Here is a 27,298-nt window from a genome sequence, read left to right on the forward strand (position 1 = left end):
TAGTATATTCAAACTGAAGCCATTAATACTCAACACACTCATCTATACTCAAATAATGGCATGACCCTTTAGTATGAAGCTGTGCTGTTTATCCTGCAAATAATCCACGCTTAAGTTTTGTTAAAAATATTAAAGGATTTAGGGAACTGAGATGTTAGTCTCCTCTATGCTACAAGGCTTTTATTGGGTAAGGAAGGCCACATCCACACAAAAGCATTAACACTCAGGCAAATGTGCAGAAAAACTTGTATACGTGTACACACAGAGACCAGCCTGTTCTTTCATGCCAATCAGAAACTCGGCCCTCAATCAAAACCACGGTCAAGCACCGTGAAACACGTCTGATTTCAGCAGCAAAATGTGTCCAAGAAACTTTCAGCCTTCGTGAATGGGGAACAGAAAGCGCACAGAGAGGAAAACTGTCCGTGAAAGTCGGCCTTTTAATGCCCGATAATCAAATACTCCGCTTGGCTCTGACACCTGCCTCGCTTTTTCTTTTCATTCCGCCCAACCACAACCCACAGAAAATACAAAACAGCCACTTTGCTTTCACAGTGTTACGCTCTCCAAAGTCGCTGCGTGACACCAAAGCAGCCATCCTCATGCACAGGTAGGAAAACACAACAGGGAAAGAGAGCGAGAGAGCGAAGAAAACCAAAACAGAAATGTGATTCCTTTGCAATTCATCTTTTTTACTGACCTGAATCACTTTGGTAAACACAACAGAGGCACTGAGAGTGAAGTGTGAACTAGGGGTTTTTGGGAGGGAGCTTACACAAATGAAGGGAAATGCCTCCCAATTTTTTTCTTCTCCACCTCTAGCCACCTCAGTGACCGCCGCCGTACTGCCTTGCCCACACTTTGTTTGGGGAAGTTATTTACTCAAATAGCCACAACCCCCCCCGACCTACCCCCGCTTGCACTAAAGCACTAAAGTCCACACTCGCTGCCGCCGTCCCAGCAGCAGCATTTATTTAGTGTTCTGCCACGCTGTGAGTGATGTGGTCAGCTGTTGGCCAATGTGGAGGCTCTTCCATCGCAGTCTCCAAACACAAGGCCTATATTGACCGAGGAGACCGACTAATGGTCATCGTGGGCAGCCATGGCCAGAATCAAAGGCCTTATTTACTGCCATAGCTTGGGAGGAGGAGAAGGAGGAGGAGTTGCAGAGGTGGCAAAAATGTGCTTTATCCCTTAATGTTAGTTTTGGATGGCAGTGCAGATAAAACCCATAATAAAAATCAATTTATGCACCAGTACTCGACAGACCCACCGCAAGAACTGGGAGTCCTCAGTGAACCCATAGTATGGCTTCTTTTCACTCACTGTTTTCCCATCTGGATAGTGAAATGTAAGGCGTACGGTTGAACAGTGAGTGCCGCTGTACGATGCGTGCTGGTGGAAAACTTGCACGCGTCAGTCAAAGTTTTCTGACATAAGTGTAGGTTTCACTGGACTACTTGTGGATTATTGAACACTTAAAATCGAATAATGTTTCTCGAGTACGTGAGGAATGAAAAAGCTTTTTTTTTTAATTTCCCCGGTTAAACATAAAGTTACCCAGCCATGTAATAGTTGGATGGCTTGTTTATCGATTATCCATACGCTGTTTACTAGATTGTTTCCTCCATAGGTGTCCTTAGGGGTCACCACAGTGGATGATCTACCTCCACCTTGTGCTTTCCATTGTCTCTTCTTTTGTTACAACTGTCCTCAAGTCCTCCTCCACAACATCCATGAACCGTCTCTCTGTGTTCTTCTACTTTGTCCATATTTATTATGCTTTGTCTAATATAATCACTGGTACTTCGTCCTATGCTGCCTTGCCACATTCTTCCCTGGCATCACCTTGCAGTCTCCTGTCTCCTTCAAATTGCACCTTAAACAAACCTGTTGTCCAGTGTAGACCCAGTTTTATATAGTATGTATACATACTGTATTTGTTGGATCAATACATTATCATGCTTTTATCTTTAAATCCAACCCTCAGAGTCAGTACATTTTGATAACAATAATGTTGTTAGAGGTTAGACAGTGGATTTCAAAGGTTAATATTAGGTTATGTAATGGCTGATGATCTCTTAAATGCAGATATTTTGAGCAAAAGAGGCCCTCAGATGATCGGGTATGGCCTAATTGGCTCTTTTATGTCCAAATTCTATCCACCACCACACATACCATCATCAGTTGCTTGCATTTCCAGTTGTTTTTGAAACTGGTCAAGCTTAATAACCTGCTGCTGCTGATTCTTGAATTGTTTCTGCATCTGCTGGTCTGCTGAGGTCTGGTATGGTCCACTTGACATTAATGTCTTCATCCTAAGTCCTAACCTTCATGAATAGACCATACACTTCAACAGTGCACACTCAAGGCAGGATAATGAATAAAATCAGGTACGCTTCTGCAACACACCAAGCCATCATGGGTCCACCCGAACCCTAATTTTAATACAAATATACCTGCAGATATGTGTAAGAAAGACAGACACTACCACTGTAAGTGTAAAGTAACATTTCACATTGGGAGGCATTCAGGGAACTGTTTTTATTTCAGTGAGCAGGTATGCACTGTAAGGGGTGGGTGAGCGGAGCAATATCGGAGCGGTTTGCGGGAAAACATTGAAGCTCCCACGACAAAAGCGGTAGCCAAAGTAAATGTGTGCCATCCTGAGAAAGAAGGCGATTTTAGTATTGATGCAGCAGAAGGAGATGGATTCATGTAGCTATGTGGTGGTGGGGGAGAGGGTTGGTCCCCTCAGACAGCATACACAAACACTTAACTATATGTGGGTCCATGTGCATAAACACACTGACAAACACAACGGCGGCTGGACTCTCCGCTCTCAAAGACGATTCAGTACAAGCTGCCCGACTAATAAAATTCACAGTGTTGCTATTAGTGAGCTCTTGCAGGGAAAATAAATATTCTCCTTCTCTAGTAGGCCTGTATGGGGGTTATATGGGGCCCTGTTGGTATAAACTCAAGCTGTGGTGTGGTGGTGGAGGTTGCTCAGGTTGCTCAGGAGCTTCACCCTTGACAGTAAGAATATAACTTTAGAAAGTCGTTGGTCCATAACTCCACTGTAAAGACACATGATAACTTTACTAATGTGGCTAACTTAAAGCAGTTGGTACATTTTGCTACACAACTTTACTGTCGGTACACAACTCCACTGTAATGACACACAATAACTTGCCACCAGTAAATAAAGTTGTCTCGCCCTGGTAATAATATAATATATATATATATATATATATATATATATAATATAAACATGACATTTAATTCAGACAATATGAAGTGATTTGCTGTTCTGGCCAGGCAGTTAGTAAGCAGGTCACAAAAATCGCATGAAAGATTACGTCATAATACAATTTATACACTTTATTTAGACCTTAAAATTCTCAGGAAACCATTTTTGATAAATAAATGAAATAATAAATCAAAGAAGGCAAATTTTCTAACAGACTAAACCAACAGTGTTAACATTTCACACAAATGGTGAGAAATACAAAGTATAATGTGCTAAATGTAAATAAAATATAATATACATATAAATTGTTATAATAGTGTGCAAATATTTAATATTTTTTATTGAATGTCTCTACCTAGTCCTTATTGCATATGGAATACTACAACATTGCTATAGACTTTAACTCAATGGGTTAGCAGAGGTATAAAATCATGAGGCCATAATTCTAACTTATCATTATCATTGTTGATGTGATCTCTTTTTGTGTTATACCACACGTTCAATTTTGAATCACTGTTAAGGGCAAAAAGGCTATATAGCAGTCCTTTATGGACTCAGTGACCAATTCGTTCAAATTCCAGATAAATATGCATTTATCTCCAACATTATAGCAAGTTAATTTAAAAAGATCTCATGATTTAACAGAGGAGTCTGGTGTATTTAGCAACAGCACTGCCGAAGGTTGACTGGCGATCGTGAGCCGAATCACAACCCTTTCAGCCGTATTCCAGTTCAGTGACTGTGTCAGACGGAGTCTGCGCTCCAGTCATGCAGGAAGTACTGAGCGATTTGGTGACAATGAACTGATTCTGATGATTCAGTACACCAAAAAGAACTGCTTTGCATATCACTACTATTTGCCAACTTGATGTGGGGATCTGTATAACCCTGCAATTTAAGTGTTTTCATTCTCCACAAAAGCTTTTTTAGTTAAAACAGCACAAGGCAAATACTAAAAGATAATTACACACACACACACATCTAATGCCTAGCCTTTTATGCACACATGTACAGTATATACTGTACACTTTATGACTCATTTCTTTTTAATTTTACTGTATCAATATGCACCAGGACCCCTGTAATTATGACTCTCAATATAAATCCCATATCCCACAATTACAACCAGCCCACGGCAGTCTACAGAGCAATGGCATACACTTACATACTGTATATACACATACCCACACCGTTCACATTACGATACAGTGCTGCGCCGCCACTGCCTGTGCAACATCTGGTTTCTCACTCCCTGCCGGAACCTGCTCACCCTTTCAATTATAACCACCTCCCATAAAACACTCCACTCACCAAGTGGTGAGAGTTTTGAGTCCATGTGCATATGTGAACTTTCCTTCAGGTAGAATGTGCTTAAACCACGGACATCCACTAGAAAAAGACCCTAAACTAAAACAACACCTCAGCATTAGAATCTCACAGACGTTTTTTGTAGCTGGAGGCATTAAGAATTCTTCTGAGCTGAGGTAGATGTATAGATTGAGTGGGTGGTTTGAAGATGGAGGGTGGTGTTTTGGGCACAGAGCCCAGAAGGGTGAGGCAGGCGCCAGGCCACCAGGTTGTAAGGTCTGTTTCCTGCTTTATAAAGGGGGATATTAATACACTTATCTCACATTAAATTTGTTGGCAAGGCAGCAAGCTCGCCCCACTGCAGACATAGCAAATCCTAGCAGCTGCTCAAACCCGTATGGAGTTGAGTAACGCATAGTTTGTGAGAAGTGAGTCCCCGTTTATGACAATCCATTTTCCCAAGAAGACGATTGCCTGCCTTTCCACCCTCAACATGTTTTGCATTTCTCTATAGACGACACATTTATTTATTAGCTCGAAAGAGGCACATTCCTGAGGACTGTTTGTTGTTTTTGCCAGCTCTTTCATACATGTCTCTGTCATCTCGACCCAACTACTGTTGTCTGCCGTCTGACGTTCCTGGGGGCCTTTTAACTAAGTACATATGCCACCGCTTTACGACTCGGCACCCCCAAACATAACAGTTTTGGAAGTGCGACGCAGGTTTTATGGCAGTAGGTCTGGTGTGGTGATTATGGTCGGTGCCTGGATTCATTTGGCTCAAGAGGCTGTGAGTTTCACCAGCAGAGACTCTGGGATTGGTAACATATTGGCAGGAGTGGAGAAGACATGCCTGTGTGTATGTTTGTGCACACACTTGTGTCATTTCATTGTGCATGTGTCTAGGTGTGTTGTGATGGGCCTATTATGAGTTTCCTGCCTCTCACACCTCTGCTAATGTCTGCTGTAAGACCTAATTACACATGTGCTCAAACACACATCAGTCCCCCCCCCAAACACAACCTGTTGGTCTCCATCTCTATGGGAGCTATACAGGCCTCAGAAATGTTTAAAGAAAATTGTAAAATGCACATGATTGACTATGAGTGTGGAAGGAAAAACAAGTAGCTTTCAGTTCATGGGAAAGTAGTCTGAAAACAGTCCAGCAACCAGGTCCAGCAGGAGGGTCATGAACCCTACCTTTGTTAGTCAGCCTTGTTCTTTTTTAATGGTATTCTGAAATCAATTTGTTCAAATTGCCTCCTTTTAAGTCCGCCGAGTACAGCGGTCAGAAAGAGATTTCTATCGCGGTGATTACTGAGAATGATTGTGAGCCATTCATTAAGCATAAGAGGATGTGAATGTTAAAAAGGGGAGCTGTGTGCGTGTGTGAAAGAGAGCGATGGAGGCGATAGAGCGTAGCTTAGCATTGCTATGACCTCCAATACAATGCTTGGGGCTAAGTGTTTCTTGGAACATGGTCCAAGATAAATGCTGGTTTCCATTGAGGCCATGTGGAGATTTAATGCAAGCTCAGAGAATTTGCACATTACTGTACTTCAGATAAATAAGATGTGACCACAGCGTGTGATAGACTCTTATAACTGCAGGAAAGAAGCCCTATAACACATTTGCTTGCAAGCAGTTGTCTAGTTGTGTTCAGTGAGGGATCAGTGAAAAATAAATGACGCCCGTGCATTGTCTTTGTGTCCAGTATCACGTTTTTCCAGCCCGCGGCTGACACCACGGCTGAGCAGAAAGAGGGCGCTGTCCATCTCTCCCCTGTCAGATGCCAGCATTGACCTGCAGACCATGATCCGCACCTCGCCCAACTCCCTCGTGGCTTACATCAATAATTCCCGGTCCAGCTCTGCTGCCAGCAGCTCCTATGGGCACCTTTCAGTAGGAGGTATCAGGTATGTAGACACCATCACAACGTTTTATCTTTACATCTTTCAGTTAAATTTTACTCTTTGAATTCCTTTTGCTGTCTGGTAAAGTGAACATTACATTATCTATACATCTCTATACTTCTACTGGTGCATTGTGTGAGCACTGATTACTCTTTTCGTTATTAATTGTGCATTATTATTATTTCGCCCACTTTTAATCTAAAATATTACTTTACCTCTTCTGTAGATTTCCGGCATTGAGTTGAGTATATAGGTCTACTTGCTTAATAACAGTCACATGCGTCACACACAATCAATGTGGCCTAAGCATGACATATCCAGAGATCTGTTTCTAGCAAACAAAAGCCGCTATATGTACATCAAGACTCTGAAACCACCTCCAAGAACCAGAAAGGACGGTTCACACCGTCACTTGGCATCTACAGCTAATGTAGCAGAATAAGAAGATATTTGGACCAAATGAATTGCAGTAAATAGAGAGATGTAACCGTTTCCCTCCTCTAGACAAACCTCCATTCTGAATTTCTTCTTTCCTTCCTGCTTAGTCCTTCCTTTAGTTTCCCTCACCCTATCAACCCAGTGGCATACCAGCAGCTGTTGTCCCAGCAGAGGAGTCTCAACACCTTTGGCCACACACCTCCCCTCATTCAACCATCACCGTCCTCTTTCTCTGCACGACAACATCCCCTCACTGCTCCACCAATGTCAACCACCCACAACACCTCCAACTCTGAGGCAAACCAGGTAGGACCGAGCGTCCCATTATTATTATTAATAAGTAGGTATGTGGGGGTTGATGGTAGAGATGATGTTTAGTGATCAATATGAACAGAAATGAAGGTGTAAGGTGACTGCCATGTAATGTGTAAAAGGGGATTTGCCAGTATTGATGTGAGTCACTGCAGGGAGATTAATGCTACTGTATTTAAAAAGCTGGAGAAGTGATGAGCTATGGGCAACAACTGCTAAATCTTGAGAGTGTAGACACATGAATGTAAAAAAAGCAAGAGCTCATTTATTATTGATTGATGCTGTCAGTAAAATGGCTTTGTTAAATCCTGATTGTTTGCTCAGTGACATGGGTCTCTCAGTCTCAGGCTCAGGCTTTTTCCATGCAGGAGCCAGAACTCCTAAAGTGGTGCTTTCTCTCCGCTTAGTTAGGCTGTTTGCCCATGAATAAATGCTTCCCTTTTACAAATATGTTCATGAGATGATGTTGTGAGGAGAGAGCTGGATACTAACAGGAGCAACAGACAGGAAGTTAGCCAGAAGATGACAACACTGTCAGCAATTAGCAGAGAGAAGATCTAAGCCAGGACATCTGTTGTCCTGGAAACTTGACTAGAACTTGACCTGATCCACACATCATTTGATTTTACACAAGTTTTTTTGGCAGCCTACTGTGATGTCACTTTGTTTTTTTAAAACCCGAAGTGACCATATTTTGGAAGAAAGTGGGTGGAGCCTGACTGAGAGCTCATCCACCTACACCTGCAACTGTGCCAGTTTCACTCTAAATCATAGTTGTCATAATGGACATCATGCTGTATTGAATAAAACCCGAAAGTAGTGATCGAAACCATACACTGATCAGGAAAATGTTTACTGATGTTATAAATCTTATACACCTGCAGACAAACCAAAATTCAAGTTTTAAACACTTCCATACTGGCTTTTAGTTGATTGTTCTGACTTATGCTGTGTACGGAGCCTAAATCTGAGAGTTTTCATGGTTGAAGTTTTTTTTGTAAAAATGTGTCTCAGGTCAGAAATATGCAGGAGATTCCCACCCTCTTCAGTCTGTCTTACTTCCCACTGTCTCCTCTGTTTCTCTTCATCAGTCCACTATATACACCACTGCCACTCCTAATGTAAACTTCCCCCTCAGTGAATCACTCATCTCACACTGCCGCAGGCTGTGTCTCTTTACTGACACACAACAATATGCTTATATGAGTTTATACTGTATGTGATGTGCACAGACAAATAAAAGACACACATCCTCCATGAATAAATACATATGTATGTATATATTTACATATATATGTGTATATACATACATATGTATTTGTATTTATATTTATATATATATATATATATATTATATATACATACACAGAAATGCACATTCAGCTGTGTTTCAACTGTGATCAGAGCCATATTTCCCTTTTGGTTTTCAGCCACTGAATGAATCATGGAGGCCCCCACAAATGCTCAACTACACTGCAGCGTCTGGGTGGGATTAGTGAACCCCCCCCTTAAATGTTCGACCCCCTCCAATGAACTTCAATACTCTCTCTCTCCCTCTCTCATTTATATCGTTCCTTTCTTTTCATCTCCATTAGAGCTTCAACAGGCCTTCCGAGTCTTTGTCTTTCCGTCTTGTTCGGGATCTGTTGACAGATCAAAGCCCCTTCCCCTTCCAAGTCCCCATGCCCTCCTCCTCCTCCTCCTCCTCCTCCTCCTACCCTTCCCCACTCTGTAGCGAAGGCAATAACTCCTCTTCTTTCATATTTCCTTGTGGCTTTGGCGATCATAAAGCAGTCTAAACTGTTTAGTCTCGGCAGCAGGTCACAGTCTGACTTATGGGCCGTGGTGCCTGGCGCAACCATGACTCCTTGCATGTCTTTGCAGCCGATTGCAGAGCCAAAAAAAATTGTATGTTATCTTTGTGACTTAATTATGTGATTCCTCTCAGCCTCTCCTCTATTCTCTCTCTGTGTGTGTTGACTGTGTGGAGAGCACTAGTGTCTGACTGAGTAGAATCCTCCTCAGTGGGAGTACTAATGAATGCACTGACAGATGAATGGATAGATTGGTGTTTGTTAGGATTCATGGAATGATTCACCGCCAAAAGCATAGATGATAAACATGAGCATATTATTCTGCCTCATGTTTCTCTTCAATCCTGTTTCTGCTTGTCTGTTTTTCAGAATGCCAGTGGTGACCCAGCAGTGAGCAGTACGGTCAACCCACTGACCACCAAGAGATCGAAGGTCAAGACAGAAGCAGAGGGTCCACTCCCCCTCTCACCGACTGCTCAAGTAAGACAATTCTTAAAGTATTAAAGCTGCAGTTTGCAACTTTTAGCAAATATGTTGACGCAAAAAAAAAGTCAAAGTAGTGTGAAACGTTTACATATAAACAAAAGTATTACATTATGTTCAAAACATTGTCAAATGAGTTCACACAGTGTTGATTAAGTCCATCACCTACACATGACCCTCTGTGTTTCTCAGTATAGCAGTGTTTAGATCTCATGTCACCCAGTGACATTCCTGTGCTGCACACAGAAAGTGATTCATATTGTGTCAAGTCAGACTGAGCCAACAGCAACATAATGCCAGTAAAGCGAGTATGACTGAAAACACAATGAAGCACCAACAAAAAGTTTCTGAAGTGAATCCTACTGCTCAAAAAACCTGCTCATTCAGCAGTTTTTACGGGGCAAATGCTTCTTGTCCCCATCCGCCCCAGCTCTGCTGCTGTAGATACACAAACGCTCCATCCGTCAGGTCAGATAATATTGCTTGACAGAGTATTTATACATACCTCTATACACTGCAGCTCTAAGTATTTTTATCACAGCTTAAGCTGCCTAGAGTAGGAAGGTAGTTGTTTGTTTAACTGTTAATATGGTTATAAATGATTGTAGATAGTGAAATAAAAGGCAACTGTAATTAAGGAAACCTTACACATACTCAGATAAAATATTCACCCAATGTTTCCTTTTCCACTCACTTATATGCGCTAACTCACTCATGTTTGTACTGTTGGATTTAGCCCATGTTTTAGTCATGTTCCTTCTCTGCAGGACCACAGTGGTGGAGGGATCTTGGACTTGAGTGAGGATCTGGATAAAGATGAGTGCAAGCAGGAGCCAGAGGCCATTTATGAGACAAACTGCCACTGGGAAGGTTGCACCAAGGAGTATGACACCCAGGACCAACTTGTGCATGTAAGTGTCAGGTTCATGTTACGATCCCGCATACAGAAATAGTATGTAGACCTAAAACAGGAAATCCCACGGTTAGTTGATTGATTGATTGAGTCCAATGTCAAGTGTGCAGATATGTAACATTGGCATAGGACAAAATTTAATTTTCAAGCGACAATTATATTCGTCAAAATAATAATATAGTTATATAAAACCTGCTTGTAACGTTAATTGAACACGCTCATCTTTGATAAGATCATTATATATCCTGAAGTCCTTGAATAACTGGAAAGATGCAGGCTCCCCCTTGTGGCACTTTAAAATAAGTCACTAGGACTGTACGTAGAAAACTAGACAGCAATGTCAAGTCAAGATAATTCTCATAAATTCACCATGATCAAATTAATGTGAGCATATTTTATCACGATGTTGAACTGAAATCACATACTTCATCCAGGGTTTTTACAATACTAGAATTTTTACTCAATGCATCGAGGAAAATACAGATACATGATATCAGGGGGATAATCAAAAATTAGGTTGTTCTTGTTGCACAAAAACATACAGTACAGCATCATTTCAATGCAACTGTTTATTTTCTGTGCTTCTGGTGACTTGTCACTTTCATTGCTGATCAAATACTTGCTTGAACTTTTCATAGCCTTAGTTTTATGATTTTAAAAGAAATACATCACCTGTGCAAGACACAAGTAATTGTGTTGTCCTGTTAAATGACACTTTACATTACAGGAGATGGCACTGCTGGCATCAGTACAGTTACAAATTGGTACATAATCTAATTTTCAATATCAATTATTCAATTATATCAATGACTTTTTGTTTGACAACCCAAATAATGTTACATTTGTTGCTCCGCATCTTTTGTCAGTATTGATGATTATATTCTCCAGTGCAGTTAAAGTCAATTACAAACTATTGTATAACAACCAATGCATTTTACACGGTTTCAAACACCTTCTCTGCTACTCATTAAATCTGTGTTGATTGAGTCCAGTCAAAGCTCCGCAGTAACTGATCCTTTCCTGTTGGGTTGACACGCTCAGCATTAATGAGCCTACTGGCTCTCGCCAAATTCAAACCCAAGCCCTGCAGCTGTGTCCCACCAAACCCTCAGCCCGTGACCCCTAACCCCTAACCTCTCACTCCCAGCAACACCCCCAACCTCTGAAAGCCCAGAGGGCGGGCTATAAATCCATCGTCATGCCAGCAGCTCTGGAGCTGTGGAGCCTCACACTCCCACATTTTTCCAGGCCAACTTCTCCTCTTGCTTTCCACTGTGTGAATGGATGTCAGAGCATGTGTCAGGTCCATAGACACAGAGACTGATGGGAGGTGATGGGCAGGTCACTCTGCGCTGCTACAAGTCAGGACCAGAGTTACCTTTAAGAACTTTTGCCCCAGCTCTGGCTCCCACACTACAGAACTCTGTGAAAGCTTGCCAGGATTAGCGAGCGGTCCATCAGTGGATTTGGTGGTTTGATCCCGGATGTGGACGATTGTGAGGGCAACACACTCTGAAATGTGCTTTCCATCAACTTTTGGTAAACCTGAACCATTAGCAGTTGATATCTTAATGTAACCACAATTTAAATCTAGCCATAAACTTAACCAGTTCCTCAGAAATGAGGTTCTGCTTCATTAGGACCAGGTTTTGCACTTCATGAGGACTACTGGTCCTGACAAGGTCAGTGTTTATGCTAGAAAAGGTCCTACAGAGGTAAGTAATACAAGTACACACACACACACCTGTGGGTTACGCAGGCTTCTGCTTAACCAAAGTTAAATTAATCCCATTTCAAGAGCCCCCAATTATGGATTCACAGTAGTGTAACCTGAAAATAGAGGCCTGCGCTCAGGCTTGGGGCCACACACTTGTTTCCATTCCTCCTCCTCCTCCCTCACTCAAAATAGATCTCAGCGGAATTGTCAAACCGCTGAGCTTTTTCGCGGGTGAAGAAATGGCCACATAAGTGGAGCATTGTGGGCCTGGATGTCCTCAGGAAATGAAGTGGTTCCTCTGGGTGTGTGGATATTTGCATGTGGTGCAGTGGATAAGAGCTCTTGAGTTTGTGTCTGTTCAGAAATATTCTCTGTGTGTGGAGTGTGTGTGTGTGTTTGTGTTTGTGTGTAAAGCCCGATGCATCTAAAGTAGAAATCTATCAGCTGTTCATTACTATCGGGCGATTTCAGCAAATGAGGTGACATCCGCTGCTATTAGATTAGAGATTAGAGAGATTGTCTCTGAAATTATTACTTCTGTTTCTGGAGGAATTATTGAAGGTTATTACATGACATTATTCAAAGATTGTGTCATTTTGCATCGTGAACTCAAAACGGTCTTCGTTTGATGTGATCTCAAAGATAATTAAAAACATGACTTTGTTTTTTGGTCTACACAACCATGCCTTCAAAATAAAAAGAGGCATTTTAAAGGTAGAGCAGGCAGAACTCTGGCATTATTGATCAATAATTTCATGATAACCTTTTATCTTAATGTGGATCAAGTGACTCTTCTGTACCTCCTCTTAGCCTGGGACAAGGAACGGTTCTGTGCTACAACGGAACCTTAAAAAAAGGAAATACTTTAAAAGAGAGTCAATACACACAATAATATGTGTTAATATCTATATGAGTTTCAAAGATGGAGAGATTGTCTCTCAAGTAATCTTTCACGTATGAAGCAAGTGCATCCGTGCTCATCTGATTAGAGGAGCATAGGACAGAGAGCTGACATACCAAAATAAAATGTATTTAAATATAATATTTTTCAGCTGAGATATGATGTCTACATAGTGTTTGTAGGAGAAGGTAACTGCCTCCTTCAATTTAATTATTTAAACAGACAAAAAAGGTGGAACGCATGCTGGTATCACAATGGATTTCATTAGACAACATTAGTACTTGAACTATAAAGTAAGTTCACCCTGGAAAACGTCTGACACCAACTAACTAACTTCCTTATCTATTCAAAATAAGGAGAAGGGAATTTAAATACAAGGTGGTCACTAAATGCTCTTCCTGATCACTTTTACTGGCATGTGAGGAAGTTCCTCTTCCTTGAGAAACCAACAGACACAAGATAAACACAGAGCCTGAAAAAACAGACGCCGCTTTTAAAGCGATTGTCTCCTGTTGACAGACACATAATAACTGTCACCTATAATGGATGGAGCCATCACTCACTATGTGCGTGCGTGCATGCTACTTTTGTACAAGTGAAAATGTATGGATGCATTAAAGAGGGATTTACTTTTTTTTAACAAATACTCATGTTGACACACAGATTAGTCACCGTGTTTCTTTAACCTCTTCTCTCTGAAACACGTGATGCTAATAACCGACTTGACCTGAACTGGATTGGCTGTCTCCTCCTCAGCACATCAACAATGACCACATCCATGGCGAGAAGAAGGAGTTTGTGTGTCGCTGGGAGGAGTGTTCCCGGGAGCAGAAGCCCTTCAAGGCTCAGTATATGCTGGTGGTCCACATGAGGCGACACACGGGAGAGAAGCCACACAAATGCACAGTAAGAAACCCAACAAAGGTTACTGTCTGCTAATATCACAGGTGCAGGAGCATGAACATTTTACACAGCGACATAAACGTCAGTTTCCTGTTGGACAAGGTTGTCTAATGGCAAATTAAAGCAGCAAAATCATTCTTTATATTGCAGAGATCTAAGATAGGGAAGTTTTTCTCCTGTCCGGCTGGCAGCCATGTTTTTACTGAGAGCGTGCCTGTCTGTCTTTTTAAAGTTCTAATCACAGCAGACATGCACAATGCAGTCCAGCTATGTGGAAGATAAAGAGTCGCAGTGCCTCATACAAGCACACCTATTTTTTTAAAAAACCCTGAAATATCCCTTTAACATCAGGTCCAGACGTATCATTTGGGTTACAGGCCCTCTATAAAGGACTTTCCAAGAAATTGGACTTAGTTGTCATACAGGAACATTAGAAGCCATAATAGTCTCTCTCCTTTGACAGAAGCCTCAGAAACAGAAAACTGTTTTAAAAAACTTAATATGAATTTCCTTTTGTGCTCAGAACCAGTGATATGCTGTTTCCGTGTCAATAAATAATGGGGGCTTTACTTAAGCCTTCATTTGCCGTGTGAAGATCAAATTGAGGGCCTGTTTTCATGGCTTCAAAGCTGACTCACAGGCTCGAGTGAATGCATTAAAACAGATGACTTGTAAAAAGGAGACAAGCAGGGGGCCAAGGGCCCTTATTAGGATCACGCTGTATATTATGTGCACAAATACCACATGCATCTTCAGTGGGAATCAGATTTTTGCATCTTATTTCTGAGCTCATCTAATTTAATTCTCTTTTCATTTCAAAGCCAATTACACTTACAGTAACTGCTTAGAAGGAATACCAAATTACAGCTTGTACAATAAAAGTGAACACAAAGGCCAAACACAGACTTTTATTTGTCACAGTAAAGAATACCAGACACATGGCTCCGCCACACCTCACACTTAGTTTAGATATTTCACATAATAGCTCTTTCTACCAAAGGGATGTAGGGCTGCTTTAGTGTGGCGTGCCACAGTAGGTGGGCGAGAGTCCAAGAGTGGATCACATTTGAAAACTGAAACACACAGAGGGTTTTTTTGTTGTTGCTGCTCAGCGATTTTCTCGGACCCACTGAAGACAAAATTACAGCAGTCACGCAGTCAGTCTCATTGTCTGCCCCTCTTGTCTGTCTGTCTGTCTGTCTGTGTGTAGTTTGAGGGCTGTTCCAAAGCCTACTCCCGTCTGGAGAACCTCAAAACACACCTTCGGTCCCACACTGGAGAGAAGCCGTATGTGTGTGAACATGAAGGCTGCAACAAAGCCTTCTCCAACGCCTCAGACCGGGCCAAACACCAGAACCGCACACACTCCAATGAGGTATGTTCACAGAGAGAGAGAAAAGGAGATCAAACAAATGTGATGTAGTTTTAGTCGATGAAGATATAGTTTTTCATACCTTTATATAGTATATAACTGTATAATAGTTTTTGTCTGTTGTTTAATTGTGGGTTCAGGAAAATATTGATGATAAATTAAATGTTGACCTTGTTTGCATTTTGAATTATGATAGTTTTATTTCACCAGGCGCATTGCTTGAAGTATACTTCAAGTGAAATGTATACCTAGAAAATGTATAACTATATATTTTACATAAAGAAAACACTGCCAACTTTTTAGTACGTATGTATGAGAAGAAGCAATGCATAACGTCATTCACACCTGTGTTAGCATTCCTGCCTCCTTGCACAATAAGAACTGTGATAAATCTGATATGTTGGCAGAAACCATACGTGTGTAAGATCCCGGGGTGTACCAAGCGCTACACGGACCCAAGTTCTCTCAGGAAGCACGTCAAAACAGTGCATGGACCAGAGGCTCACGTCACCAAGAAGCAACGTAGCGACGCTCCTCCCAGACAGCAGCCACCCAAAGGCAATGGGGAGAATGAGGCCAATTCCAAGCATGGTGCAAGAGGTGTGGACGGCAAGATTGAGGCCAACAGCACGTCCAGAGGAGTGGACGATTATCTTCAGATCAAATCTATCAAGACGGAGACATCCATGGTGTGTCCTGATTCCATACATTTACAAAAACGTCACTGTGCCAGAATGAATATTGTGATAAGTCATGTTATATCAGACAGATTTCTTTTGCAGATTAGTCATGGAAGCAAGGACTGTGGTGGTTTGGTTTGAAGCAAAAAGTAGCAGCATGACAAACTTACAAAAATATAACTTTAACGTTAAACATTTTGACCTGCGAATATAAACAGTTTTTCATGTGGAGGGCAGAATTGCACCTCTCAGTGTACAGCTTACCAGAAATGATTAGAAGAAGACGACTTGTTTGATCTAATTGACCTCCTTCAACATTTCCCTGTATTGCGCTTTCACTCAGTGTGATAACTACAATTATACAGTGTGCAGCTCTACACTGAACACAGTGTAATTATTTGTTTGCAGAAAAATCATTGTTACTGAATGCAATGTGTGAGATTTGATTGGATTGCACCTTGAGGGAGCGTAACCATGTTTAGTGTTCTTTGTTAAAATAACATGATCGAATAATTGCATGTCTTTGTTTGTGTAGGAAACAACAAAGAGAGTCTCTCTCACGCACAGAAACCTGTTTTTATCACTGTTTTTCGCTTTACTTATATAGCTGTGAGGTTAAATATTTTACTGCCAGCACTTCCTGCATCCTTCCCAACTCTTCTCTTTGGCTCTTGCTTGAACTTGCTTCTTTCTTTCCCTTCTAACCTTCCTAATGGAAAGACTTCACTGAGGTGAGCGCTCACAATGTCCCTCTGACGTCTTGTTACTCAGTGTGGGAGATGAGCGAGCGTGTTCTCATGCTTTGTGTTGTGTTTGTGAAATGGTTCTTTGCATGATAATCCACTTTCACACATTTATCACTGCATTCATTATATTTATAATACACACAGCGTTGTATATGCATGTGCAGACGCACACACTGCCTCTGCTGTCAGCTGATGATAAAAGTCACTGGCACGTGAATATTTAAAGGCCGGGACTGAGCATGAGTGCTGAACAAACAGTGCCAGTGTCAAGCTGTGATCAAGACTGTAGTTCACTTTTGACCATTGTGAAATTACTGTTGCTCACAGATCTCATCTATTATCCACTTGTTTTCTTGTTGTAAATAAATCAAACCCATCTATAATTGATGAGAATTTGGAACTTTAGCCTCCATTAGTTATTACAAAACACCATCACAATCAGATTCTGTAACTGTGGTAACTATTTAACATGGAAGAACATCAGGGACTTATTTGAATGTGGCATGGGACTTGAACGAGTATTATTTCATTTGAATCATTTCCGTTTTTCTATTTCTTGCATTTCTTCTAATCATATATGCAAACAGCTCATTACCATGGTGTGATATATTCTTTTGTAATGTGTGTACAATTTTGCAGTGAACCTTTATACTTAATTGATTCATTGTACTTACATCAAACTCCACTCCACTGTCCTCCTCCAGACATATCAGTCCAGTCCTGGCGGCCACTCGTCATGTAGCAGTGAGCCGTCGCCTCTCAGCAGTGCCAACAACAACGACAGTGGGGTAGAGATGGCCATGCACAGCGGAGGCAGCTTTGGGGACCTCAGTGCACAGGACGATTGCCCCTTGGTTGACTCCACTGTTCCTGCTGGGGGACAGTTTGGTGGGATGGGGCTTCAGTTGAGGAAAACCGCAGGTCACGGTTGTGGGATCACCATCAAGCTAGAAAACATCAAAAAGGAAAGGCTGAAGACAGTGAGGGACTCCTGCCCCTGGGGCAGTTCTGCACCACATCCACCGCAGGGCCAATGCAACAGCATGAAGCTGCCTCCCATACCTGCAGTCGGTAAGAAATGTGTGCTGTGCTAAACTGTGAAATTAAGGCATTTATATTTCAACTGGCTATTTACATACGCCTAAAACATGTGGAGAGAAAAGAATAATCTCAAAATAAAGACAACGGATTAACACCACCACATTGCCCTCACAGCATCTTTGCTGCTTTATGAGTGTGGGAATAAAAAAATCTTGCTGTGTCTGGATGCACCCTATCCTTCGCCGAATGATTCAGGAGCTTTGTCTGCTTGATGAATGTTCTAATCTTGTTTCAGTCGTCAATGACTACATTGACCTACTTATTTGGCCTGAATATCAAAAGATCATCACAATGGCACCACTCTAATTTTGTGCACATGCACAGCTCTCTGTGAACTGACCCTAATTTCCTATACCCGTCCAGAACTATGGGTATAAAAAAAAAACAGATACAAAATGAAAATAATTATTTCTATGATATTGTCTTATAGTAATTTCCCTGCTGATATCCATGTTTTCACTGACTAAGTGATTGACCGTTTTTGGCATGGTCTGGCCATGTGTCATAAGTTGTCATTATGTAATCTGTTTCCTTGTATTTGCCAGGTTCCCTGCTGGAGAGCTCCAATGTGATAAGTAACTTAAATGGTCTGCAACCTAGCCAACGCATGGGTGACCAGACCTCATGTGAAATCACACTGCTGAACCAGCTGAATGAGCGCCGTGACAGCACCACCAGCACCCTCAGCTCAGCTTACACCATGAGTCGCCGCTCCTCCGGTATTTCGCCCTGCTATTCCAGCCGTCGCTCCAGTGAGGCATCCCAGTTTGGTGCCAACCGCCATAACAACATCAGTTCGGCTGACTCCTATGACCCCATCTCCACTGACCTGTCCCGCCGCTCCAGTGAAGCCAGCCACACTGGTGGTGGTGGTGGTGTCGGTGGAGGAGGTCTCCCAAGCCTCCTTAGTCTCACACCAGCTCAGCATTATCGACTCAAGGCAAAGTACGCTGCTGCCACAGGTGGAGCTCCTCCTACTCCCCTCCCCAATATGGACCGAATGAGCCTTAGGACCCGCATGGCATTGTACAGTGACTCCCAGGAAGGTTCGTCTCATGTGTTCCGTCAACCACCCCCTGGAGCTGCACCTCGGCGCTGCAGTGACATTGGATATGGCAACAGGAGCATGATGCCCCACGAGGTACCCGCCAGCCTTCCACGTCGTGCCAGTGACCCAGTGCGACGTCCCGCCCTTGATCATCTTTCTTTTCCAAGGGTCCAGCGCTACAACAGCATGAACAATATGAACCCCATCAATGGTTTCTCAGCTTCAGAACGCCACCAGTCACTGGCTATGCAGGGCTACACTCGCTCTGATGGTAGCCTGCAACACTACCCATTTGCCCCGAGGCCACCTAGCATTTCTGAGAATGTAGCCATGGAAAACATGGCAGTAGATGGAATGATTGTTGGAGGGGAGAGTGGGGAGGATGACATGGTGCTTCCAGATGATGTGGTGCAATACCTCAGGTCTCAGAATTCTGCCGTCTCAGGTCACAACTCTGGCCAAGCAGACTATCATTCCAATAATCAGGCTCAGGGCTACCAGACAGGTATGGCCCCACCAGCATCATTTTACGCACAGAGGAGGATGGCTATGGTGGATGCCACCATGACTCATGGTCAGGATCAGCCCTTCTCAGCACCAGACAACATGAACAAGAACAACATGCCAGTGCAGTGGAATGAGGTGAGTTCGGGGACTGTGGACACCTCAACCAAGCATTCCAGACAACAACAGCAGCATCCTGTCAGGGGGAATTTAGCTGTTGTTCAGCAGAGGCACAATTTTGGATCCCTGCAGTCACAAGGTCAGGGCCTGAACAGCAACCAGCAGGTAGTGCCTATGAGTCATAACATGTCTATGCAGGGCTATGTGAACCACAACAGTCAGAGGCTGATGAATATGACCCACCAGCAGATTCAGCAGCAGAGGCAATACAACAACAATAACTTCAGTGAGCAAATGAGTCCACAGCAAGGGTATGGCCAAGAGGCAATTTCAAATTCTAAAGCTAAGGGCACTAGCATGAGACCTGCCCGCAACAGTGCAACAGATCCAGAACTGCAAACCTACAGGACAAGGACACAGGCTGATGGGTATTCTCATGTGAACCAAGTAGATCACCAGCAAAATTACAGTGTCGTCACCCAGCAGCAGCAAAGTATCCATAATGGAGGCAGAGGAATGTTACAACCCCGGCCTCCGGCAGAGCCAAAGGTTGTATCCAGACAACACATAGGGTCTAACATGATGCATCCAAGCCGAATACCCAAGCCAACTGATTTGAGCCACAATCGTGGCAATGACACCTCAGAGGCGAGCCCAAAAAGGCCCAGCGGATCAGTGTCTCACAACGGCAACTCTGAAAATCCAAACTCTGCTGTATTCTACACAGGTCAGATTCACATGTTTGAGCCAGCATCTGCCAGCTTTGATACACCCATGTCCCCCAGTGCCAGCCAGGCTCCTGCCAGCAGCAACACTGCAGCACCCAACATGGCTTCACCTGGAGTCAACCAGGTATCCAGCAGTACAGTGGACTCTTCCACCGGTGGATCTGGTGGAGCTGAGCCCTCCCAGATTGACTTTGACACCATGCTCGATGATGGAGACCACTCCAGCCTCATGTCAGGCACACTGAGTCCTGGCCTTTTACAGAGCCTCTCCCAGAATTCCTCACGTCTGACCACACCTCGCAACTCTGTCACCCTTGCCTCTGTACCGGCAGGGATTGGCAACATGGCTATTGGCGACATGAACTCCATGCTCACTGCTTTGGCTGAAGAAAGCAAGTTCCTCAACATGATAAGCTGAGGCGAATTAAACACCCATGCTAACCATTCATTACATCAGGAATATATAGAATAGACATGAAAGCACTGACTGAGCAATGCACAACTGGTTATTTTATACATTTTTTTGTCATTGTCCATAGTAGTATGCTGATCTTGTAATATTTGCTTCAGATAATATGTTAATTGAACTGAATAGTAAGAATAGCTAGGGTTAAGGACCATTTCTTTTTGACCATCATCATTTGTTAAAAAGCCATACTTTTTAGCCACAAATATATGATAGCCCAGGGTATATAAACACTTCTACAAACAACTACCATTCAGTATTTGCTGGCGTTAAAAGCCCTTTACAAAGTTGTGCACTGAAAGCAGTTCACATCGTGCCTTGCTGAGGACATCAAGGTAGGTAGAGGATGACATAAAAACAGAATTACCAGGACACAGACATGATATGTAGATTTCAGGTAATATTTTTCATGAAGACATTTGTGTGTATAGATTATACTATATGGTACTTGCTGTAAGTTATGCTATAGACATTCGATGTTTAAACTCGGGCTGTCAAAGGTCTTGCTTTATAAGGGTTGCAAGATTCTTACATGCTTACATAGCTACGCTGCAGTTACTGCTTATTACTGTCAATGTGTATATTATAGGAAGAGCAAGATGAGTTCAAGCTGGGGTAGGCAATGTCCTTTTGTCTTTGTTGATCAATAATTCCATAATAACCTTTAAGCGTAATGTAAATGAAGTGATTAAGAGAGAACTAGACTTCTGCACCCCTTCAAGGCAGTTACATATTGACCAATCACAGGGCAGGTCAAAGACAAAGAGCATTCCTATTGGCTGTTCTGCTAAGCCGATACACTAATTAGACATTTTGGGTTAAAGGTTGCTATTCCGGAATTTAAAATATATGCCGAGTGGGATAATAAATGCAATGAAACAATGCCTATATGGGTGGAGCATTTCCAAGCATTTACTGCCATATGGTCTCAAATTTGATAAAGACCTACTGTTGCAACCTGTGTTTTTGAATAAAGGTTCAATTTGCAGCAGTACCACGCACTCAGAATTGTAAGACTATTTGCTTTTCACAAAGTGAAGAGTTTGACAGCCCTGGTTTAACCACAGTTGTACACAATTATTGTCCACAGATATTAAATGCTTTTTGATCATATGGTCCGAGCTCTTGGGGATGGCACTGATGAACCCTGAACACACATTTCCTCCTTTGCCCTTTGGATCAGAGGAATGAACACTCCTCGGTCCCGTCTCACAAGGGTAAATAATTGGAAAGGACAAGGATTTGCCACTGTGTTGGTCTACCAGGACGCATGAACCCCTGTGTCTGATGAAAAGCGTTCTCTAAAGGAATATGCAAGTACCTCTGTGTGTTCTCAGCACAGATCCAACTCTAATTAACACATTCACGCAGCCTCCCTACACTACATCCCATAACTCCCCTGGGTTCTCAATGAACTGCAGAGAGACCAGGAAGGGACTCCGACTTTGATAATGAAATCTTGTTTCTGAAAGGATCAGTGAACTCTCCAAATTCCTCAGTTTTACTATGTTTGCTGAATTTTCAAGTAGCCTTTCAAATGTTGGTGTGTATGCTACCATTCACTTTTCCTATGCTATATGTGTGTTTGGGTGTGTATGTGTGTTTGTGCGAGTGCGTGTATATAGCTTTTGTACATTTCAAATAAACTATCTTCTTTTTTTCAGTTAAAATCACTTGGTTGCGTCCTCTTTGAAACCTCATGGTCTTTGGGTCCCCTGAGACCACATCAGAGTAAGACTTGTGCACTACAAGTGAAATCACTCTAAAATTCACTGACTCCACACATGGATGGCAACAGCAGGAATAACATTTAATTAGTGGAGACATTGACAGTGTTAATAAATTGGTATGTAAATATTATATTATAAGTTTATTTATTTGAGGAACCTCATTTTACAGAAAATCTGTAAGTCTGTAACCTGTGACACAAAAATGGACAATGTTTCAGAACTCCCCTCAATGTCTCAAAGTAGGCTTTCAGGGGAGCGTGTGTCCTAGGACACAGGACAGTTGAGTTCGCCTTCACTCCTCCATAATTTGAAGCCTGGTTTTGATGTTTGGAACCTCCCATCACTTAGTGGGAGGATGCTCTCCATTAACGCAAGGTCATTTAGCTCAGGGTTGATGAGATTCTTTTGTTTTCTTAACTGGAACTTTGGAGAATCATCTTTTACACATGTCGGAACTTACGAGTAGCAACCAGTGTGGCCCCTTTCTGATCAGCAAAAAGGTCACTATAACAGCAACTAACGCTTGTTGTCAGTCTCTGGAAGTTGTTTATTGGTTTATAGTACGTTAGTTTACATGAAAGCCAAGGCTAATTTGTTAATCTCTATTTCCTGGCTTTTCACTGGCTTTTCTAAAACAGGGGAGGGGGAGGGGGGGTTAAATACTGTATTATCAAAAATATATATTGTAAAAAATACAATAGCTACATTTAGATATTATGTATTATGTAATTAGACTGTGTCAAATTATTTTACATGCGTGAATGAATGTGTGCGTGTACAACTTTATAGGTTCCTAATTCATAGCAATAGGTGTGTGAGTCCTGATTGCTTGTATGCTTTCAAGAGTATGTATGTGTTTGTACATTGTATGTGTCCTGTACCTCTTTTGGTGATCTTATAGCATGAAAAAAATATATATAAATAGACAATTTATACAAAATACATACAAAGCATCAACTTAAGTTGACAGCATGATGTCCAAAATTCTGAATGACGAGTGGGTTCTAGAGAAAGAACAAAGCAAAGCATTTAATTGGTGAAAACATGAGGGAGCCTTGTTGTTATGGGGTATACAATAAGTAAAAGTATATAATTATATGTATATACGTTAAATATGAGACATGAAATAAAATATGCAGAATGCTACATGCAGGATAAACAAGAACAAATAATCTTCAGAGTGACGGCAAACTCAGCTGGGATCTGGTTAGAAGTGAAAGCCACTGATTGCTTTTGCCACTGGAATGTTTTATTCTCTCAGGGAGAGAAAGAGAGAGAGAGAGAGAGAGAGGGGGAGAGAGAGAGAGAGGCCGGCAGGAAAATAGCCAGAAGGAAGTCTCACCACAGAGGAGAACATCGACTGGATCACAGATCAATCTGTTTCTTTGTCAGTGACTGACAAGAAAACACTGAGACTAGCTTAAGCTAAACATTTAAAATATACTTTGTGACCAGCAAAGTTGATATGTTCAACATGTTAATGCAGCTAGAGACAGAACAACTGACAAAACCCTTAAGCTGTTATTTATTTTTGATTCTAAAATACTGAATATCTGCAGTGCATGAAGTCCATATACCTCATATCCATATGAGGTATAAGAAGTGTCGGTTCTGTGTACCAGAGAGTTAAAGCACTGGTTATCTGTCTCTGTACAGAGGTTCTTGTGATATTTTATGGAAACACGTAGAATACATCTGCATAATAAAAATTGCATTATTAATAACATTATAAAGAGTTAAGTGAGTTTGAAACATGGCACAATTGCTTGAATTCTCAGCTGTTATAGTGGAAAGAATAGAAGTTAGACAAATACACTAGTTGCATTACTATACTATATGTTAGTTTAACTCACGACCTGGGAGATGAGATCAAATCAAATCCGCTACACTTTGGTCTGTATTCACTGTGTCCTGAAATTGCACTCTTTATTAATAAAGGAGTTAGCATCTCTGTAGTAGGAGGCTATGTTATGCTGCGAAGGATCTCAGTTTGCTTTATGTGACGTATCTGATTCTACAACATTGCGTCTGATAGGGAAGAAAAGCACAGTTTCTCACAGAGGGTATGTATATGTTTACTGATAAGATAATGATAATATCATGTGCATGCAAGATAAAGAATAGCACTTTCTCAGACTTTAGGGGCTGTACTTCAGCAGCACAGTTTCCAGGATCATGTTTCTGTACCAGAATTATCGTAGTTATTTAAATGCACATAAACATGTGAAGCTTTTGGCTGAAATGAGGAAATAAGCGTGATGACAACCATTTCCTGCTTATGAATGTGATTCGGTCCAAACACAACAAGCCCCTGGTTAGAGCTAGATAGAGGTCATGATTTTTCCTCACATTTCCTCTCCTTAAAATGTTTCATCCAATGCTGCGGTGACGTTGTTGGATTCTGAGCCATGGGGGAAAGCAAAAGAATTATCCAAGGATCTGCGGGAGAAGGTAGTTTTATATTTATAAAACAGTTAAAGGATATAAAAAGATATCCAAGGAATTGAGAATTCCAATCAGCAGTGTTCAAACTAATTAAGAAGTGGAAAATGAGGGATTCTGTTAAAACCAAGCTACAGTTAGGAAGACCAACAAAAATGTCAGCCATAACGGCCAGGAAAAATGTTTGATATGCAAAGAAAAAGCCACAATAACTTTAGCTGACATACAGGACTCTCCAAAAAAAAAATGGTGTGGCTTTTTCAAGATGCACAACAAGGAGGCGGCATGGTCGAGTCGCCAGAAGAAAGCTATTACAACGCCAATGCCACAAATCAGCCCGCTTCCAATACGCCAAAGAGCACAGAGACAGCCTTCTCAAGCAAAGTTATTTGCAAAGTCTCATATTTGGAGTGATGAGACCAAAATTGAACTTTATGGCCACAACAAGGTCAACAAAGCCTATGATGAAACGTACACCATTCATACTGTGAAACACAAGGGAGATCACTGATGAGCGTTACAAAGGCACAGGGGACTTGATTGATGGCAAGATGAATGCAGCATGTTATCAGACAACACTGGAGGAAAATTTGCACTCGTCAGCCTGAAAGCTGCGGCATACTTGGACGTTCCAACATGACAAGGATCCAAACTACAAGGCCAAGTCGACCTGTCATTGGCTACAGCAGAAAGAACTGAAGGTTGTGGAGTGGCCATTTCAGTCTCCTGACGTCAATATCATTGAGACACTTTGGGGAGATCTCAAGCGTGCAGTTCATGCAAAGACAGCCCTAGAATTTACAGGAACTGGAGGGTTTTTTTTGCCAAGAAGAATGGGCAGCTTGACCATCCGAGAAAATGAAGTGCCTCATCCACAACTACCACAAAACACTTCAAGCTGTCATTCAAGTTAAAGGGGCCAATACATAGTATTGAGAACTAGGGTATGTAAACTTTTAATCAGGGTCATTTGGGTAATTTGTATGTAAACCTATCAGCACGACTGTATATTCACACCTACGGTCAGTGACTGTCCAATTAACCCCTGCATGTTTTTGAACTGTGGGAGGAAGCCAGAGAACCCTGTAGAAAACCCAGACACACCCAGGGAAAATATGCACTCCAAGCAGAAAGGCGCTTGTTCCAACCAGATTGTGAACCTCCTGTGTTTATGTTATAAATTAACGAGACAATTTATCAGCAGTACCGCTCAGCAATGGTAATGGGCGACCCACATTGTCCCACATAAAAATTCTTTGGGACCTTGTCCTAGTTGCAAAGGTTCATTGTAAGAGTTCAACAAAACCACACAATGGTTCATCATTATCTGGTAACACCTATTAACACTGTCACACTGGATGTCTGCACACATGCAAGTAATTAATGTCATTTTGGTCTCGCTGTTATCCAAGATGTCAGAGATGAAGAGAGAACATTCCATCCGTGGAATCCCCTTCCTCACAGTCCAGCTGTCACTAAGTGACCAGTGTCTCACTGTGCGGCCCCGAAGTGCCGATGCGGGCGTTTGGAGGAAGTCAGCTGTCGGCTGACACCCAGCACCAGAGCTGCGAGCAGACAAAACAGTACTCATCAGAGGGGCAAAGGGTCAAGTGGATGAAAGACTGCTATCCTCAGCTGACCCACACGGACCAAATGCTATCTGAAGGTAATTGAGACTAAAAATAATACATTATTACTGTGATAAAAATGTCTAGCTTTACATATGACAGGTGATAAGAAACAAAATAAAAAGGACAAGTAGCTCTCATTGGATATTTTTTGATATACAGGGTTAGGGTTAAAGATATTTTTTAGGCTCTATTTACAGACAAAATATTCTGTATTCAACCTATTTTTCATCACTTAAACAAGATGATGATGAGACTGCACCAATGTCATAAAACACTAAGATAATATTAACATGCATTAGTGTTGACGAAAAAAGATAATACTACATTTTTGTATTAAATAAAAACTACAACGGTGACAACATGCTAGCTTTACACTGCTTTAAAGCTGCTTTACACTATAAATGTGAATGTCTAATAAAAAAAACACTACTCTACACTACACTACAATATTTCAACTCAAGTTAACAACCTAAATATTAAAGTGTTACAATATATTTAAGGTATTTGCATTGCCTGGAGCAACTGAATTGGAATTAGCATCTTTGCATTAACAGTAATCTGGTGCCAACCATCTCTCTAGCCCTAGTAGTGTGTGTGTGTATATATATATGTACATATTATATTTAAATACAGATACAATGACCGTGCGACATTTTAATACAAATCTAAAATTCAAAGTTAAAATAAATAACACATTAATAATATACAAACTTTCAAACTGTCAGGTCAAAACATTTACATTAAAAACAAAATAACATGTCAAACTATAAATATG

The 27,298-nt window shown here is 41.7% G+C and overlaps 1 protein-coding gene across 1 annotated transcript in view; it reads left to right on the plus strand.

Moving 5' to 3' along the window:
- gli2a (GLI family zinc finger 2a) overlaps positions 1 to 22,393 on the plus strand; it is a 91,634-nt gene extending 69,241 nt beyond the window's left edge. The window contains exons 6-14 of the mRNA XM_044018946.1: positions 6,276 to 6,477; positions 7,020 to 7,218; positions 9,408 to 9,518; positions 10,289 to 10,432; positions 13,809 to 13,958; positions 15,166 to 15,330; positions 15,735 to 16,016; positions 17,458 to 17,824; positions 18,400 to 22,393. Coding sequence (XP_043874881.1) covers positions 6,276 to 6,477; positions 7,020 to 7,218; positions 9,408 to 9,518; positions 10,289 to 10,432; positions 13,809 to 13,958; positions 15,166 to 15,330; positions 15,735 to 16,016; positions 17,458 to 17,824; positions 18,400 to 20,672 — 3,893 coding nt within the window. The 3' untranslated portion in view covers positions 20,673 to 22,393. The remainder of the gene's footprint in view (positions 1 to 6,275; positions 6,478 to 7,019; positions 7,219 to 9,407; positions 9,519 to 10,288; positions 10,433 to 13,808; positions 13,959 to 15,165; positions 15,331 to 15,734; positions 16,017 to 17,457; positions 17,825 to 18,399) is intronic.
- The last annotated feature ends 4,905 nt before the right edge of the window (positions 22,394 to 27,298 follow it).

Source organism: Solea senegalensis, linkage group LG2, assembly GCF_019176455.1.
Source record: "Solea senegalensis isolate Sse05_10M linkage group LG2, IFAPA_SoseM_1, whole genome shotgun sequence".
Classification (NCBI taxonomy): Eukaryota; Metazoa; Chordata; class Actinopteri; order Pleuronectiformes; family Soleidae; genus Solea; species Solea senegalensis.